This window comes from Salvelinus sp. IW2-2015, linkage group LG18 (assembly GCF_002910315.2).
Source record: "Salvelinus sp. IW2-2015 linkage group LG18, ASM291031v2, whole genome shotgun sequence".
Taxonomy (NCBI): Eukaryota; Metazoa; Chordata; class Actinopteri; order Salmoniformes; family Salmonidae; genus Salvelinus; species Salvelinus sp. IW2-2015.
The window spans coordinates 3478799-3497550 of NC_036858.1; the positions used below are offsets into that span (position 1 = coordinate 3478799).

General features: G+C 42.5%; 1 protein-coding gene across 1 annotated transcript in view; it reads left to right on the forward strand.

Annotated features, from left to right (window-relative positions):
* Positions 1-880: 880 nt before the first annotated feature.
* Positions 881-18752, forward strand: part of LOC111978182 (uncharacterized) — a 47953-nt gene continuing 30081 nt past the window's right edge. The window contains exons 1-4 of the mRNA XM_024008096.2: positions 881-1216; positions 12755-12980; positions 16798-17006; positions 17372-17595. Coding sequence (XP_023863864.2) covers positions 934-1216; positions 12755-12980; positions 16798-17006; positions 17372-17595 — 942 coding nt within the window. The 5' untranslated portion in view covers positions 881-933. The remainder of the gene's footprint in view (positions 1217-12754; positions 12981-16797; positions 17007-17371; positions 17596-18752) is intronic.

An 18752-nucleotide genomic window follows, 5' to 3' on the forward strand; every position in this document is an offset into this window, starting at 1 on the left:
GTAAAACATTTTGGTTTAATTGAGGATTTAAAAACGTTTTATCAGGGCAAAACTGCATGTTTTATTCAAACTACAAAATCACATGGTTGAGTGATGAGATAAGGTATTCATTTAGCATAGCAAGAAAGGCATTATATACCAGATTTGTTTACTGTATACTACAGTGGAGGCTGCTGAGGGGAGGAYGGCTCATAATAATGGCTGGAATGGAGTGAATGGAATTACATAAAACTATGTGTTTGATGTATTTGATACTATTCTACTTATTCCGCTCCAGCTATTACCACGAGCCCGTCCTCCCAATTAAGGTGCTACAAACCTCATGTGGTATGCTTAAGCAATAAGGCACCTCGGGGGTTTGTGGTATATGGCTAATATACCACAGCTAAGGGCTGTATGCATGCAAGACGCAACGCGGAGTGCCTGGATACAGCCCTTAGCCGTGGTATACAAACCCCGAGGTGCCTTATTGTGAATATAAACTGGTTACCAACATAATTAGAGCAGTAAAAATACATGTTGTCTTACCCGTGGTATATGGTCTGATATACCACACCTGTCAACCAATCAGCATTCAGGGCTCGAACCACCCAGTTTATAATATATTGTCAAAGCACACTTCCTGGTTGTAGAAGAGAGATKGGCTTGGCCCTCTATGTGTGTTTAGTTGTATCTCCATTAGCTTTTTCAGAAGCAGCAGCTTCTCTTCCTGGGGTCCACAAAAAAACATGACAAGATAAAAAACACTCATACACTGATAGTCACACAAATAATGTGCGTTTGTGTGTGAACGAGCTGCCTAGCGAAAGTGGTGTGTGTCACATGTAGTACATTGAATTGGAATAATTATATTTCTATAGTGTAGTCGCGTTTCCGCGCGCCTCACATGAACGAGCAAACCCTCTCCCGTGTATCGATGAAGCTGGTTGAAACATGGCGGACTTCCTGCCGACCCGATCCGTGCTAAACCAGTGCTTCCCAGTTTGCCTGCTTACCAGCACCGAGGTTGAACAGCTGAGGAAATCTAAAGAGATTGACAAAAGTCTTTCCCGAGACAAAACCTACGCGGAACGACTAGTTAAGATACTTTTACTGGGCGCGGGCGAGAGCGGCAAGTCCACTTTCCTCAAACAGATGAGGATCATCCACGGGCAGGACTTCGACCAGCAAGATCGTGAAGAGTTCCGGGCAACAATTTACAGCAATGTTATCAAAGGTAACTAGGGAGAACTTCTACGGGACTAAAAATCTACACGAGTTAACATTCTGGACTCTTCTTTCGAGCCCTAGTGAAAGTTGAGTGGTAAAAAAACTTTTGAGCGAAGTTTACATTATATGTATGCGTGGAGCTGCTCGCTGAACTTAGCAGCTAGATTAGTTAGCTTGGGGTTTAACGTYAGCTTCAGAACTACAATTAAACATTCACCGTTTAGTGGATGAACGCCAGTGTTTATGACTGTTGTCGGCTAGTATGAGAGTGTCTCAGCTTTTAATGTAAAAGSGCCATTTTATGTTATAACTAGTTAAATCTGATGCACACTGTGATGTGAAAAGGTCATTAGGACGCCTCTTTTAGAAAGTGTTAACCTACTTCCTGCTGTCAACTCTTCAGTGTCGAAGCCGCATAAAGATGTCTGAATTCAGATGACATCATTGTTTTACCACTATACTCCAGTATATGTCGGTATTCATGTCATAAGAAGAAATTCCCCTCGACCACGCCCACAAATTGGGGAAAACAAACGGTATTCGACATTGACCCCCGTTTGTAAAACATAAATAAAATAAAAAGCCTACTTAGTCATCAATATTTAATTCTACAGAAATAACAAAACATGCCGAAAAGCTGTCAAAAATCCCGACCCACGGTTCGGAATGCTCCCACATAGGGAAATACAGCCTGCGAGAAGAGCCCTTTGGCTTTAAGCGTAAATCATGKTCCAAAGACGCTGACTGAGACACAATATTTTGCAGTCCCTCCAGGATTTTGTGATTTAAAAAAATATATATATTTATGCGGGAAAAAATGCTTGATTTTTTTTCAGCAGCATTTCTTTGAAATTCTTCGATACATTTTGCGATGTGTTTTTTTCACGTTCATTTCATATAAAGCAATAAAGTCATATGTGCTCAGTTTTAGGACGATTTTAAGCAGAATACATAATACAAAAACAATTATAAACATTTGAAGTGCTCAATTTTGTTTATTTTCCTGAACAGCAATTTTTCTGAACAAAAAAGGTGTGGAAGCTAGCTCAGATTTCCAACATATATATATTTTAAAAAAACGCATGCCCCTTTAATCTGTAAATAGTATAAAATATTAAACTAGGACAAAAGAAACACCTGGGGTCCAATCTGCAATTAAGACATATAATATCTTTAGTTCATCTTCCATGAAAACAATTAGAGACAAATTTATCTTTTCGGATGWTTCTTTTTTTGAACAAACACAGCTCTTTTTCTGAACATAAGAGGTGGGGGGGTGACTGAGGGCCTAGCTCATCTAGGCCTATATCTCAATGTCATCCTCCATTTCATCCTCTCTATCCTCCTCCATATCAATTGCTCCACTGCGGAGTCGTTGGTTGTGGTACAGTACGTTTTACAGATATTTTAAAATGGAAAAGCTGACAAATTTCTCTGTGCTTTGAGCAGCGCTCTCCATAGACAGACTGGGGAAAGCAGAGTGCCGACCACCCTACTAAAGCCAAGGTTAGCGGAGTAAAAGTTTGAGTAATACGCCGCTCACCTTGATTCTTTCAGCGCTTGTCACAGTCTTCCCTGCTACCACTTCAGTCATGGTGATCTGCCGCKGCTGTGCGATCTGTTCTGACATTCTCATGTGCTTTGCTGATTCCAAGTGACTGTTGATTTTCGACTTTCTCTTGTGTTCCAGCACAATGTTGCACGGAGTGCAAMCCAATTTCTCCCCAMTTTCATGTAAAACATTTGGAAATTGTTTTGCACGSTCTTTAGCTGTTATTTCTGTTGGCAAATGAGATTGACTTCTGTTCTRTGTACTGCCTGTCAGCCATCTTTGCACGTGAATACGTTGACAKGCCAGGGGGAAAAACGTTGTTGCCGTGGTTGGATTGGGCCATTTTCCACGGTAACAGTGCAGTAGTTGGTCAAAATTACTAACCCGCTTTTGAGTAATGCGCTAAAAGTACGGGGTTCGTCAAAATTGCGAGGTCTCGCATWATATGCACTGATTTGTTGATTTTTGCATTGAATTATGYGATCGYGGAATCCTGGAGAGACTGATTTTGGCTTCCCATTGTGACCTAGCTAAGCGGCTCTGATACCACCATCTGTGGGGGACGCACAATTCCCAAACAGCGTTCCCCACAGATCCCAAACAGCGTGTCCTCTATTCATTTAAATGTGTTGACAGTTGGAGAAATTGCTTGAGCCGCGCTCAGAATTAGTAAAGTATGAACTAACTAATTTATAATAAATAAAAACATTCGGAAATATCACATTTACATAAGTATTCAGACCCTTTCCTCAGAACTTTGTTGAAGCACCTTTGGCACCGATTACAGCCTTGAGTTTTACTTGGTATGATGCTACAACCTTGGCACACCTGTATTTGGGGAGTATTCTTCTCTGCAGTTCAATCGGGTTCAAGTCCGGACTCAGGCTGGGCCACTCAAGAACATTCAGAGACTTGTCCCAAAGCCACTCCTGCGTTGTCCTGGTTGTGTGCTTAGGGTCGTTGTCCTGTTGGAAGGTGAACCTTCGCCCCAGTCTGAGGTTCTTAGTGCTCTGGAGCAGGTTTTCGTCAAGGATCTCTCTGTACTTTGCTCCGTTCATCTTTCCCTCGCTYCTGATTAGTCTCCCAGTCCCTGCCACTGAAAAAGATCCCCTCAGCAKGATGCTTCCTCCACCATTCTTCACCGTAGGGATGGTATTGGCAGTGGTGGGAAAAGTACTACATTTTCATACTTGAATAAAAGTAAAGATACCTTTTAATAGAAAATGACTCAAGTAAAAGTGAGTCACCCAGTAAAATACTACTTGAGTAAAAGTAATTCGTTTTAAATATACTTAAGTATCAAAAGTAAAAGTACGAATAATAAAAACATCCTTATTAAATAAACCAGACAGCACAATTTTCTTGTTTTTCTTTTTTACGGATAGCCAGGGTCACACTCCAACACTCGGACATCATTTAAAAACAAAGCATTTGTGTTTAGGGAGTCAGTCAGATCAGACTCAGTAGGGATGACCAGGGACGTTCTCTTGATACATGTGCGAATTGGACCATTTTCTTGTCCTGCTAACCATTCAAAATATAACAAGTAATTTTGGATGTCAGGAAAATGTATGGAGTAAAAAGTACATMATTTGTTTTAGGAATGTAGTAAAGTGAAAGTTGTCAAACATATAAATAGTAAAGTACAGAGAGACCCCAAAAAACTATTTAAGTAAAAAATACTTTAAAGTACTACTTAAGTACTTTACACCACTGSGTATTGGCCAAGTTRTGAGCGGTGCCTGGTTTCTTCTAGACGTGACGCTTGGTATTCAGCCAAAAGAGTTCCATCTTGGTATCATCAGACCATAGAATCGTGTTTCTCATGGTCCGAGTCCGTTGGGTGCCTTTTGGCAAACTCCAAGTGGGCAGACATGTTCCTTTTTTACTGAGGAGTGGCTTTCATCTGGCCACTACCATAAAGGCCTGATTGGTGGAGTGCWGCAGAGATGATTTTCCTTCTGAAAGGTTCTCCCATCTCCACAGAGGAGCTCTAGAGCTCTTTCACAGTGACCATCGGGTTCTTGATCACCTCCCTTACCAAGGCCCTTCTACCCCAATTGCTCAGTTTGGCCAGACAGCCAGGTCTAGGAAGTGTCTTGGTGGTTACGAACTTCTTCCATTTAAGCATGATGGAGGCCACTGTKTTCTTGGGGACCATCAATGTTACATACATGTTTTGACACCCTTCCCCAGATCTGTGCCTTGACACAACCTGTCTCTGAGCTCTACGGACAATTCCTTCGACCTCATGGCTTGGTTTTTGCTCTGACATGCACTGTCAACTGTGGGACTTTATATAGACAGGTGTGTGCCTTTTCAAATCATGTCCAATCAATTGAATTTACCACAGGTGAACTCCAATCTAGTTGTAGAAACATCTCAAGGATGATCAAAGRAAACAGGATGCACCTGAGCTCAATTTCGAGTCTCGTAGCAAAGGGTCTGAAAACGTATGTAAAAAAAATAAATAATAATAATAATAAATAAAAATAAATAAAAAAATATTAATAATGGCAACACCTAATGGGGATCCCTAATCAATACAAATACTGAACAAAAATATGAATGCAACATTTACAAATATTTTTGTGAGTTACAGTTCATATAAGTTAATCAGTCAATTTAAATTTAATTGGTCCATAAGTTATGGATTTCACGTGACTGGGCAGGGGACAGCCATGGATGTGCCTTGGCGGGCATAGGCCCACCCACTTGGCAGCCAGGCCCACCCACGGTTTTGAGGCCGGTCGGACGTACTGCCAAATTCTCTAAAACGATGTTGGAGGCAGCTTATGGTAGAGAAATTAACATTCAGTTCTCTGGCAACAGCTCTGGTGGACGTTCCTGCAGTCAGCATGTCAATTACACGCTCCCTCAACTTGAGACATCTGTGGCATTGTTTTGTGACAAAACTGCACATTTTAAAGTGGTTATTTATTGTCCCCAGCCCAAAGTGCACCTGTATAATGATCATGCTATTTTATCAGCTTCTTTATTTGCCACACCTGTCAGGTKGATAGATTATCTTGGCTAAGGAGAAATGCTCACTAGCAGGGATGTAAACAAATGTGGGCACAAAATCTAAGAGGAAAATATTTTTGTGTGTATGGAACATTTCTAGGATATTTTATTTCAGCTCATGAWAAATGGGACCAACAATTTCCATGTTTATTTTTGTTTATTTTTGTTCAGTGTATTTAATACCAACTGGTTTTTAAGCTACGGTATGCGACATGGTTCAATACCGACTGGTACTGTCCACTGAGTTTTTAAACTACGGCTCGCGACATGGTTCAACGAGCCAATATATCAGCACGAGRGGTAAGTTGAGCCACCCCTTGTTTCTAGGAAACCATACTTAAGCAGTACGGCACTCAAGCAGTAAGGCACTCAAGGCCGTGCTGTATCATGAATACAGTCACAGGTAAAAGGCGTTGTCAACCCGTTYACCTGCGACAGTATTCGTGATGCAGCACTGCCTCGCGTGCCTTACGCCTCGATCACACCTACAGCATCGTACCGTTTTGGTACACCAGAAGTACGTTCCATTCCATGCTACGTACTTCTGGTGYACCAAAACGGTACGATGCTGTAGGTGTGATCGAGGCGTAAGGCACGCGAGGCATTGGAATGCTACATTTGCCTTGCAGCATTGGTTTGCAGAGGCAGTTTCAGTGTGTTCTGTGTGGTGCATACCTTGGATTTATCGAACGTATGCATCAAACTGTATGTGTAGACGGCTTGACAGAAATGGTAGCAGAGAGTAAGTGTAGGCAGACAGCAAGGCGTATATTAASCTCCGCTGTACCAAACCAAATGCTAGGCTGGAAAAGAGGTGAAATAATGTGCGAGTTAAGATCAATACAACAGATGATTGGGTCAGCAACATGAACATGATATTCTGATAGAACTGTTAGCGGGCATAAGTGTGTTTCTGACGGCCAATACAGAACRGCTCGGAATGCTGCTCGTCCAATGAGGATCCAAACAACCATTTTTTTTAAACAAAATTAATCATKTAACCAAATATTTTGGAAGAGGTCATCATTTCAAGGAGTCTGTAAAGGAAGAAACCACATGGAAARGTTGGTACGCAAGTTAGGTCCAAATAACTATTTTTCACAAAGTCAGTCAAATGAATTTATTGTGTTTATAGAAATCATTATGCTTTTATCTAAACCAAAGTAGATCGTTTTTTTAAAGATTTGTTTTATTCATCAGTTGGGGTCTCTATAAGCTGCAATGACATCCCAAACCTAGCATGAAAGTCCATCTTTGTAGCTGTGTCGGTTAATATAGTCAAAATGTTTTCCTTGGGGTAAACATGGCATTTCAACAGGTGTAGACTAGCAGTGAAATGCTTACTTACAGGTCCTTTTACAACAATGTAGAGAAATTAAATAGAAATAGTGACACAAGGAATAAATACACAGTGAATAACAATAACTAATAAAATAACATGTCTATATACAGGGATTAACAGCGTTACGAGGTAATTGAGGAAGCTATGTACATATAGGTAGAGTTAACGTGACTAGGCAACAGGATTGATAATAGACTAACAGAAGCATATGTGAGTGTGTGTGTAGTCAGTATGCGTGTGTGTTGGTGTAAGTGTGCGAGTCCGGTGTGTGTGTGCRTAGTCAATGCGGGAGATTTGGTGCAAAAAAGTGTATGCGTCTGTTGTGGTGGCAAGGTATGTACTGTGTGTGTGGGTAGAGGCCAGTGTGTGTGCATAGTCAGTGCAATAGTTTTATTTTATTTTGAAATGTATACATAGTATTTTTGCACTTTAATGCATATGTGAATTTTTATTGTTACAGAGCAGGCATCATCATGCCCTGTGTATACAAACGTAAAACAAGCAGGGGTCTATCCCCCTTGAGGTTCTTGAAAGAKCAGCGAAGGAAGGGAAGAAGTCCATTGGAGCAGCAGCAAGGGATGAACAAATAGACTGAATGACACTGAAGAGGTACAGAAAACAAACATGTACCTGTTTGAAAGAGAGGCGGTGACAGAGTAGCAGAGGAACACAAGGTCTTATCTGATGACATGGAGTCTGAGCTTGATAAAGAGAGGCGGTGACAGAGTAGCAGAGGAACACAAGGTCTTATCTGATGACATGGAGTCTGAGCTTGATAGAGGCGATGACAGTAGCAGAGGAACACAAGGTCTTATCTGATGACATGAAGTCTGAGCTTGATAGAGTAGCAGAGGAACAGCAGGTTTTCACATGCGCCGAAAACAACAGGTAGACCTTACAGTGAAATGCTTATTTACAAGCCCATAACCAACAATGCTTTATGAAGTTTTAATTTAAAAATTTTAAAAAAAGTGTTAAGTAAAAAAAAAAAAATTTGAAAAGAAAAGTAACATAATTAAACAGCAGTAGTGAAATAAGCGAGGCTATATACAGGGGGTACTGGTACAGAGTCAATGTGCGGGGGCACCTGTTAGTTGAGGTAATATGTACATGTAGGTAGAGTCAAAGTGACTATGCATAGATTATAAACAGAGAGGCAGCAGTGCTAAAGAGGGGTCTGGGTTTCCCTTTGATTAGCTGTTCAGGGGTCTTATGGCTTGGAGGTAGAAGCTGTTACGCCTTTTGGACCTAGACTTGGCTCTCCGCGGTACCGCTTGCCGTGCGGTAGTAGAGAGAACAGTCAATGACTACGTGGCTGGAGTCTTTGACAATTTTTTGGGCCTTCCTCTGACACTGCCTGGTGTAAGTCCTAGATGGCAGGAAGCTTGGCCCTAGTGAAGTACTGGGCAGTACGCACTACCCTCTGTAGTGCTTGCAGTTGGAGGCCGAGCAGTTGCCATACCAGGCAGTGATGCAACCAGTCAGGAGATCTCAATGGTGCGGCTGTAGAACCTTTTGAGGATCTCAGGACCCATGCCAAATCTTTTCGTCTCCTGAGGGGGAATAGGCTTTCGTGTTCCTCTTCACGACTGTCTTAGTGTGTTTGGACCATGTAGTTTGTTGGTGACTGGGACACCAAGGAACTTGACGCTTCAACCTGCTCCACTACAGCCCCGTCGATGAGAATGGGGCGTGCTTGGTCCTCCTTTTCCTGTAGTCCACAATCATCTCCTTTTCTTGATCACGTTGAGGGAGAGGTTGTTGCCTGGCACCACACGGCCAGGTCTCTGACCTCCCTATAGGCTGTCTCATAGTGGTTGGTGATCAGGCGTATTACCACTGTTGTCATCAGCAAACTTGATGATGGTGTTGGAGTGAGTGAACAGGAGTAAAGGAGGGACTGAGCATGCACCCTGAGGGGCCCCGTGTTGAGGATTAGTGTGGCGGCTGTGTTGTCCCTACCCTTACCACCTTGGGGCAGCCCGTCAGGAAGTCCAGGACCCAGTTGCAGAGGCATGGTGTTTTAGTCCCAGGGTCCTTAGCTTAGTGATGAGCTTTCAGGGCACTATAGTGTTGGACGCGAGCTGTAGTCAATGAACAGCATTCTCACATAGGTGTTCCTTTTGTCCAGGTGGGAAAGGCAGTGTGGAGTGCAATAGAGATTGCCTCATCTGTGGATCTGTTAGGTGGTATGCAAATTGGAGTGGTTAGGGTTCTGGGATAAGGTTACCTTAGTGTTCTTGGGCACAGGGACTATGTGGTCTGCTTGAAACATTGGTATTACAGACTCAGACAGGGAGAGATTGAAAAGGTCAGTGAAGACACTTGCCAGTTGGTCAGCGCATGCTCGGAGTACACGTCCTGGTAATCTGTCTGGCCCTGCGGCCTTGTGAATGTTGACCTGTTTAAAGGTCTTACTCGCATCGGCTACTGAGAGCGTGATCACACAGTCGTCCGGAACAGCTGGTGCTCTCATGCATGTTTCAGTGTTACTTGCCTCAAAGCGAGCATAGAAGTAATTTAGCTCATCTGGTGGTTTGTGTCACTGAGCAGCTCGCAGCTGTGCTTACCTTTTGTAGTCTGTAATAGTTTGTAAGCCCTGCCACATCCGACGAGCTCAGAGCCGGTGTAGTACGATTCGATCTTAGTCCTGTATTGACGCTTTGCCTGTTTGATGGGTCTCGGAGGGTATAGCGAGATTTCTTATAAGCTTCCAGGTTATAGTTCCGCTCCTTGAAAGCAGTAGCTCTACCCTATAGCTCATTGCGGATGTTGCCTGTAATCCATGGTTTCTGGTTGGGGTATGCATGTACAGTCACTGTGGGACAACGTCATCGATGCACTTATTGATGAAGCCAGTGACTGATGTGGTGTACTCCTCAATGCCATCGGAAGAATCCCGGAACTTGTTCCAGTCTGTGCTAGCAAAGCAGTCCTGTAACTTATCTGATAACATGGAGTCTGAACTTGATAAACATATTAGAGGTCGACCAATTATGATTTTCCAACGCCGATACCGATTATTGGAGGACAAAAAAAGCAGATACCGATTAATCGGCCGATTTTTAAAATGTATTTGTAATAATGACAATTACAACGATACTGAATGAACACTTATTTTAACTTAATATAATACATCAATAAAATCATTTAGCCTCAAATAAATAATGAAATATGTTCAATTTGGTTTAAATAATGCAAAAACAAAGTGTTGGAGAAGAAAGTAAAAGTGAATATGTGCCATGTAAGAAAGCTAACGTTTAAGTTCCTTGCTCAGAACATGAGAACATATGAAAGCTGGTGGTCTTTTTAACATGAGTCTTCAATATTCACAGGTAAGAAGTTTTAGGTTGTAGTTATTATAGGAATTATAGGACTATTTCTCTCTACCATTTGTATTTCATATACCTTTGACTATTGGATGTTCTTATAGGCACTTTAGTATTGCCAGTGTAACAGTATAGCTTCCGTCCCTCTCCTCGCTCCTCACTGGGCTCAACCAGGAACACATCGACAACAGCCACCCTCGAAGCAGCGTTACCATGCAGAGCAAGGGGAACAACTACTCCAAGTCTCAGAGCGAGTGACGTTTGAAACGCTATTAGCGTGTACCCCGCTAACTAGCTAGCCATTTCACATCGTTACACCAGCCTAATCTCTGGAGTTGATAGCCTTGAATTCATAAACAGCAGAGCTGCTGGCAAAACGCATGAAAGTGCTGTTTGAATGAATGCTTACGAGCCTGCTGGTGCCCACCATCGCTCAGTCAGACTGCTCTATCAAATCATAGACTTAATTATAACTTAATACACAGAAATACGAGCCTTAGGTCATTAATATGGTCGAATCCGGAAACTATCATCTCGAAAACAAACATTTATTCTTTCAGTGAAATACGGAACCGTTCCGTATTTTATCTAACGGGTGGCATCCATCAGTCTAAATATTCCTGTTACATTGCACAACCTTCAATGTTATGTCATAATTACATAAAATTCTGGAAAATTAGTTCGCAATGAGCCAGGCGGCCCAAACTGTGCATAAACCCTGACTCTGCGTGCAATGAACGAAGAGAAGTGACACAATTTCACCTGGTTAATATTGCATGCTAACCTGGATTTCTTTTAGCTAAATATGCAGGTTAAAAATATATACTTCTGTGTATTGATTTTAAGAAAGGCATTGATGTTTATGGTTAGGTACACGTTGGAGCAACGACAGTCCTTTTTCGCGAATGCGCACTGCATCGATTATATGCAACACAGTACACGCTAGATAAACTAGTAATATCATCAACCATGTTAGTTATAACTAGTGATATGATTGATTGATTGATTGTTTTTTATAAGATAAGTTTAAGCTAGCTAGCAACTTACCTTGGCTCTCGTGAGGCAGGTGGTAGAGCGTTGGACTAGTTATCCGTAAGGTTGCAAGATTGAATCCCGAGCTGACAAGGTAAAAATCTGTCGTTCTGCCCCTGAACAAGGCAGTTAACCAACCGTTCCTAGGCCGTCATTGAAAATAAGAATGTGTTCTTAACTGACTTGCCTAGTTAAATAAAGGTGTATTTTTTTTTTTACAACATTACCAAAAAAAACTGCAAAATCGGCATCCAAAACTACCGATTTCCGATTGTTATGAAAACTTGAAATCGGCCCTAATTAATCGGCCATTCCAATTAATCGGTCGACCTCTAAAACATATCAAGTATTGGCACGTAGAAACAACATCACTGTCCCAGACAGCTGGTCAGGACTTATTCCACATTTTATTGAGTTACAGCCTGAATTTCCTTACTGATCTACACACAATACCCCATAATGACAAAGTGAAAACATGTTTTTTGGAAATGTTTGCAAATTTTTTTACATTTAAATACAGAGATATCTCATTTACATAAGTATTTACACCCCTGAGTCAATACTTTGTAAATGCACCTTTTGGCAGTGATTACAGCTGTGAGTCTTTCTGGGTAAGTCTCTAAGAGCTTTCCACACTTGGATTGTCCACATTTGCCCTTTTTTATTACTTTTTTTATTATTCAAGCAAAAACCTAGCCATGAATCCGAGAACTCCGAGACACAATTGTGTCGAGGCACAGATCTAGGAAAGGGTACCAAAAAATGTCTGCAGCATTGAAGGTCCCCAAGAACACAGTGGCCTCCATCATTCCTAAATGGAAGAAGTTTGGAACCACCAAGACTCTTCCTAGAGCTGGCCGCCTTGCCAAACTGAGCAATCGGGGAGAAGGGCCTTGGTAAGGGAGGTGACCAAGAACCCGATGGTCTGAATGCCAAGCGTCACGTCTGGAAGAAACCTGGAACCATCCCTACGTTGCAGCATGGTGGTGGCAGTATCATGCTGTGGGATGTTTTTCAGTCGCAGGGACTGGAGGACTAGTCAGGATCGAGGGAAAGATGAACAGAGCGAAGTTCAGAGAGATCCTTGATAAATTTGCAAACATTTCTAAAAACCTGTTTTTGTTATTGTGTGTAGACTGAGGGGGAAATATATTTTTTATCCATTTTAGAAAAAGGCTGTAACGTAACAAATATCATCGACCCCCATCAGAGAGTTTCTGTGTATGGTCGTTGTTGTTAACTATCAACTCTATCTGTCCTCTTCAGGTGTGCGTGTGTTGGTGGACGCACGGGAAAAGCTTCACATCCCCTGGGGTTCCCCTGACAACCAGGTGCACGGAGACAATGTGATGTCTTTCGACACACGGTCTGCGATGATGGCGAACGGCCAGGTGGAGACAACGTGTTTCTCAAGTACCTGCCTTCCATCCAGGTCCTGTGGGCCGACAGCGGAATACAACACGCCTACGACAGACGCAGGGAGTTCCAACTGGTTAGTACACACACCCCAGTACACACACACACCAGGGTTTCCGTTATCCGTCAATTGCCGGCTTATTCATTGCTGGAAATACCAGTCAATGGAAATATATTTGACTGTCATGCTTATCGGGCTACAGGTTAATTTGCATTATTTAGTGGAATTAAATTGGCCTGGTGTGTTTGTTAGTCATCATGTATCTTATTTATCCAACACAACTATCACACGTGCACAGCATACAGACCCTATTTTGAGCGAGATATTTCCAGCAGCTCCTCAGCTGATTGCCTTTGGTTCTGCAWTGAATGTGTTTTACTCCATTCTAAATGCAATTGCGTGTTAAATAGTTTTGGTGCATGATGAAAAAAAKAGTTACTATTTTATTTCTCAACTGGTAATTGAAGCGCGCCTCCCATTCACCATTCAAGTGSGGGSAACAGTCTATCAGCGTGTCACCACCACTTTACAAATGGAAGCTGGAGGCGTGTCTTACCTTGCTTCAAAGTATGCTATAGGCAAAATCAGATCATGGAAATGGGGAGCCATTTCTTTTTAAAAGAMTTCATAGGCCACTCAGCATTAAAGAGCGAGATTAGCGGGTAAGGCCCTGCGATAGACTAGCGTCCTGTCCAGGGGGTGTGCTTGTACATCAAGCTGCCTCGCTACAGAAACAGGAGATAGGCGCAGGAGCCTATGAGYTGTTCCAGCTCGCACAAACCAAGGCTCATGCAAGGCTACTTACACAGCGACTGGGATCAGCGACTCTGCAAACGGCACCGACTCAGACGAGGCAGAAAAGCTAACACAAGTTTTGGAAAACGCCTGTTACGTCTTCGCCCGTTGTAGGAAAGACATATTGTTAAAACATTTAACAACTGCTTGAAGTTCTGAGCCAACCTGGATACTAAGGAGATCCTGAGGGAAATCGACAGGTACCAACAGCTTTATGCTATGGAGGAACAACATACTCCATCGTGGGAAGATCCGGCTACCTCACAAAAGAACTCTAACCTAACGATTTACTTACCGTTGAAGTAGAGGCTWGGGCTCTTGCTGGAATCCATGCAACACTTAAAGTTTTGTGAGGAGGTAGCAGGGTTGAGGGGGAGCTTGGAGTTGAGTCAGAGTGAAATTCTCACGTTCCAAAGAGAGAACAAGGCACTCACAGCCAAGGTAAAAACCCTCAATTCCAACCTGGATTGTCTACTCAGGGAAAACAAGAGTGATGAGGGAGTTGCTACTAGACATACAAACCCGAAGCATGCAGGAAAATCGAATATTGTCTGGAATTCCTGAGGACGGATCCAATAATCCAGAGGGGGCGATCAGAGAGTTCATGCAATCAACCTTGAAACTTGCTCTAGAGACTGTAAACGAGGTGGCTTCCCACCGAGTGCAGAGACTTGGAGCTCAGAGCGACAAGACCAAAATTTGAACGCTACCAACAAAAGGAGCTGATCAATAGCAGGGGAAGAGAGCTTAAAGGGACCAAATTCTGTCTCAATTACCAATTTCCTTCGCCCGGTTATAGTTCCGCTCCTTGAAAGCAGTAGCTCTACCCTTTAGCTCAGTGCGGATGTTGCCTGTAATCCATGGTTTCTGGTTGGGGTATGTATGTACAGTCACTGTGGGGAGACGTCCTCAACGCACTTATTGATGAAGCCAGTGACTGATGTGGTGTACTCCTCAATGCCATCGGAAGAATCCCGGACTTATTCCAGTCTGTGCTAGCAAAGCAGTCCTGTAACTTTATCTGATAACATGGAGTCTGAACTTGATAAACATATTAGAGGTCGACCAATTATGATTTTCCAACGCCGATACCGATTATGGAGGACAAAAAAGAGAACCGCATATTGGAGGACAAAAAAGCAGATACCGATTAATCGGCCGATTTTTAAAATGTATTTGTAATAATGAAAATTACAACAAAACTGAATGAACACTTTTTTAACTAATATATATCATCAATAAAATCTTTTAGCCTCAATAAATAATGAAAATATGTTCAATTTGGTTTAAATAATGCAAAAACAAAGTGTTGGAGAAGAAAGTAAAAGTGCATATATGCCATGTAAGAAACGCTAACGTTTAAGTTCCTTGCTCAGCAACTGAGAAATATGAAAGCTGGTGGTTCCTTTTAACATGAGTCTTCAATATTCCAGGTAAGAAGTTTTAGGTTGTAGTATTATAGGAATTATAGGACTATTTCTCTCTAACCATTTGTATTTCATATACCTTTGACTATTGATGTTCTTATAGGCCACTTTAGTATTGCCAGTGTAACAGTATAGCTTCCGTCCCTCTCCCGCTCCCTCACTGGGCTCGAACCAGGAACACATCGACAAAGCGCCACCCCACGTTGATCGAGCAAGGGGAAAAACTATCCAGTCTCAGAGCGAGTGACGTTTGAAACGCTATTAGCGTGTACCCCGCTAACTAGCTAGCCATTTCACATCGTTACACCAGCCTAATCTCTGGAGTTGATAGCCTTGAATTCATAAACAGCAGAGGCTGGCAAAACGCACTGAAAGTGCTGTTTGAATGAATGCTTACGAGCCTGCTGGTGCCCACCATCGCTCAGTCAGACTGCTCTATCAATCATAGACTTAATTATAAACATATAACACACAGAATATGGAGCCTTAGGTCATTAATATGGTCGAATCCGGAAACTATCATCTCGAAATACAGAAACACTTTATTCTTTCAGTGAAATACGGAACCGTTCCGTATTTTCGTCTAACGCTCAGCACAGTCTATATCCTGTTACATTGCACAACTTCAATGTTATGTCATAATTACATAAAATTCTGGCAAATAGTTGGCAATGAGCCAGGCGGCCAAAACTGTTGCATAAACCCTGACTCTGCGTGCAATGAAGCGAAGAGAAGTGACACATTTCACCTGGTTAATATTGCTGCTAACCTGGATTTCTTTTAGCTAAATATGCAGGTTAAAATATATACTTCTGTGTATTGATTTTAAGAAAGGCATTGATGTTTATGGTTAGGTACACGTTGGAGCAACGACAGTCCTTTTTCGCGAATGCGCACTGCATCGATTATATGCAACACAGTACACGCTAGATTAAACTAGTATGTCATCAACCATGTGTAGTTATAACTAGTGATTTGATTGATTGATTGATTGTTTTTTTAAGATAAGTTTAATGCTAGCTAGCAACTTACCTTGGCTTCTCGTGAGGCAGGTGGTTAGAGCGTTGGACTAGTTATCTCCGTAAGGTTGCAGATTGAATCCCTGAGCTGACAAGGTAAAAATCTGTCGTTCTCCTGAACAAGGCATTAACAACCGTTCCTAGGCGTCATTGAAATATAGAATGTGTTCTTAACTGACTTGCCTAGTTTAAATAAAGGTGTAATTTAAAAATACAAAATACACAAAAAAACTGCAAAATCGGCATCCAAAACTACCATTTCCGAAAGAAAACTTGAAATCGGCCCTAATTACGGCCATCCAATTAATCGGTCGACCTCTAAAACATAATCAAGTATTGGCACGTAGAAACACATCACTGCTCAGACAGCTGGTCAGGACTTATTCCACATTTTATTGAGTTACAGCCTGAATTTCCTTACTGATCTACAACAAATACCCCATAATGACAAAGTGAAAACATGTTTTTTGGAAATGTTTTTTTTACATTTAAATACAGAGATATCTCTTTACATAAGTATTTACCACCGCCTGAGTCAATACTTTGTAAATGCGACCTTTTGGCAGTGATTACAGCTGTGAGTCTTTCTGGGTAAGTCTCTAAGAGCTTTCCACACTTGGATTGTCTTTTTTTTTATTTTTATTATTCAAGCAAAAACCTAGCCATGAAGTCCGAGAACTCCGAGACACAATTGTGTCGAGGCACAGATCTAGGAAGGGTACCAAAAATGTCTGCAGCATTGAAGGTCCCCAAGAACACAGTGGCCTCCATCATTCCTAAATGGAAGAAGTTTGGAACCACCAAGACTCTTCTAGGCTGGCCGCCTTGCCAAACTGAGCAATCGGGGGAGAAGGGCCTTGGTAAGGGAGGTGACCAAGAACCCGATGGTCTGAATGCCAAGCGTCACGTCTGGAAGAAACACTGGAACCATCCTACGTTGCAGCATGGGGTGGCAGTATCATGCTGTGGGGATGTTTTCAGTCGCAGGGACTGGGAGACTAGTCAGGATGAGGGGAAAGATGAACAGAGCGAAGTTCAGAGAGATCTTGATAAATTTGCAAACATTTCTAAAAACTGTTTTTGTTTTGTGTAGACTGAGGGGGGAAATATATTTTTTATCCATTTTAAGAAAAAGGCTGTAACGTAACAAAATATCATCGCCCCCATCAGAGAGTTTCTGTGTATGGCGTTGTGTGTAACTATCAACTCTATCTGTCCTCTTCAGGTGTGCGTGTGTTGGTGGGCACGGGAAAGCTTCACATCCCCTGGGGTTCCCCTGACAACCAGGTGCACGGAGACAATGTGATGTCTTTCGACACACGGTCTGCGATGATGGCGAACGGCCAGGTGGAGACAAGCGTGTTTCTCCAATACCTGCCTCCTCATCCAGGTCCTGTGGGCCGACAGCGGAATACACACGCCTACGACAGACGCAGGGAGTTCCAACTGGTTAGTACAACACACCCCAGTACACACACACACCAGGGTTTCCGTTATCCGTCAATTGCCGGCTTATTCATTGCTGGAAATACCAGTCAATGGAAATATATTTGACTGTCATGCTTATCGGGCTACAGGTTAATTTGCATTATTTAGTGGAATTAAATTGGCCTGTGTGTTTTTGTATGTCATCATGATCTTATTTATCCAACACAACTATCACACGTGCACAGCATACAGACCCTATTATGCGAGAGATATTTTCCAGCACTCCTCAGCTGATTGCCTTTGGTTCTGCATTGAATGTGTTTTACTCCATTCTAAATGCAATTGCGTGTTAAATAGTTTTGGTGCAGATGAAAAAGAGTTACTATTTTATTTTCTCAATGGTAATTGAAGCGCGCCTCCCATTCACCATTCAAGTGCGGGGAACAGTCTATCAGCGTGTCACCACCACTTTACAAATGGAAGTGGGTGCTACCCTTGCTTCAAAGTATGCTATAGGCAAAATCAGATCATGGAATGGGGAGCCATTTTTTTTTAAAAGATTCATAGGCCACTCAGCATTAAAGAGCGAGATTAGCGGTAAGGCCTGCGATAGACTAGCGTCCTGTCCAGGGGTGCTAACATCAAGCTGCCTCGCTACACAGAACAGGAGATAGGCGCAGGAGCCTAGAGTTGTTCCAGCTCGCACAAACCAAGGCTCATGCAAGGCTACTTACACAGCGACTGGAGTCAGCGACTCTGCAAACGGCACCGACTCAGACGAGGCAGAAAGCTACACAAGTTTTGGAAAACGCCTGTTACGTCTTCGCCCGTTGTAGGAAAGACATATTGTTAAAACATTTAAACAACTGCTTGAAGTTCTGAGCCAACCTGGATACTAAGGAGATCCTGAGGGAAATCGACAGGTACCAACAGCTTTATGCTATGGAGGAACAACATACTCCATCGTGGGAAGATCCGGCTACCTCACAAAAGAACTCTAACCTAACGATTTACTTACCGTTGAAGTAGAGGCTGGGCTCTTGCTGGAATCCATGCAACACTTAAAGTTTTGTGAGGAGGTAGCAGGGTTGAGGGGGAGCTTGGAGTTGAGTCAGAGTGATCTCACGTTCCAAAAGAGAAGGCGCACTCACAGCCAAGGTAAAAACCCTCAATTCCAA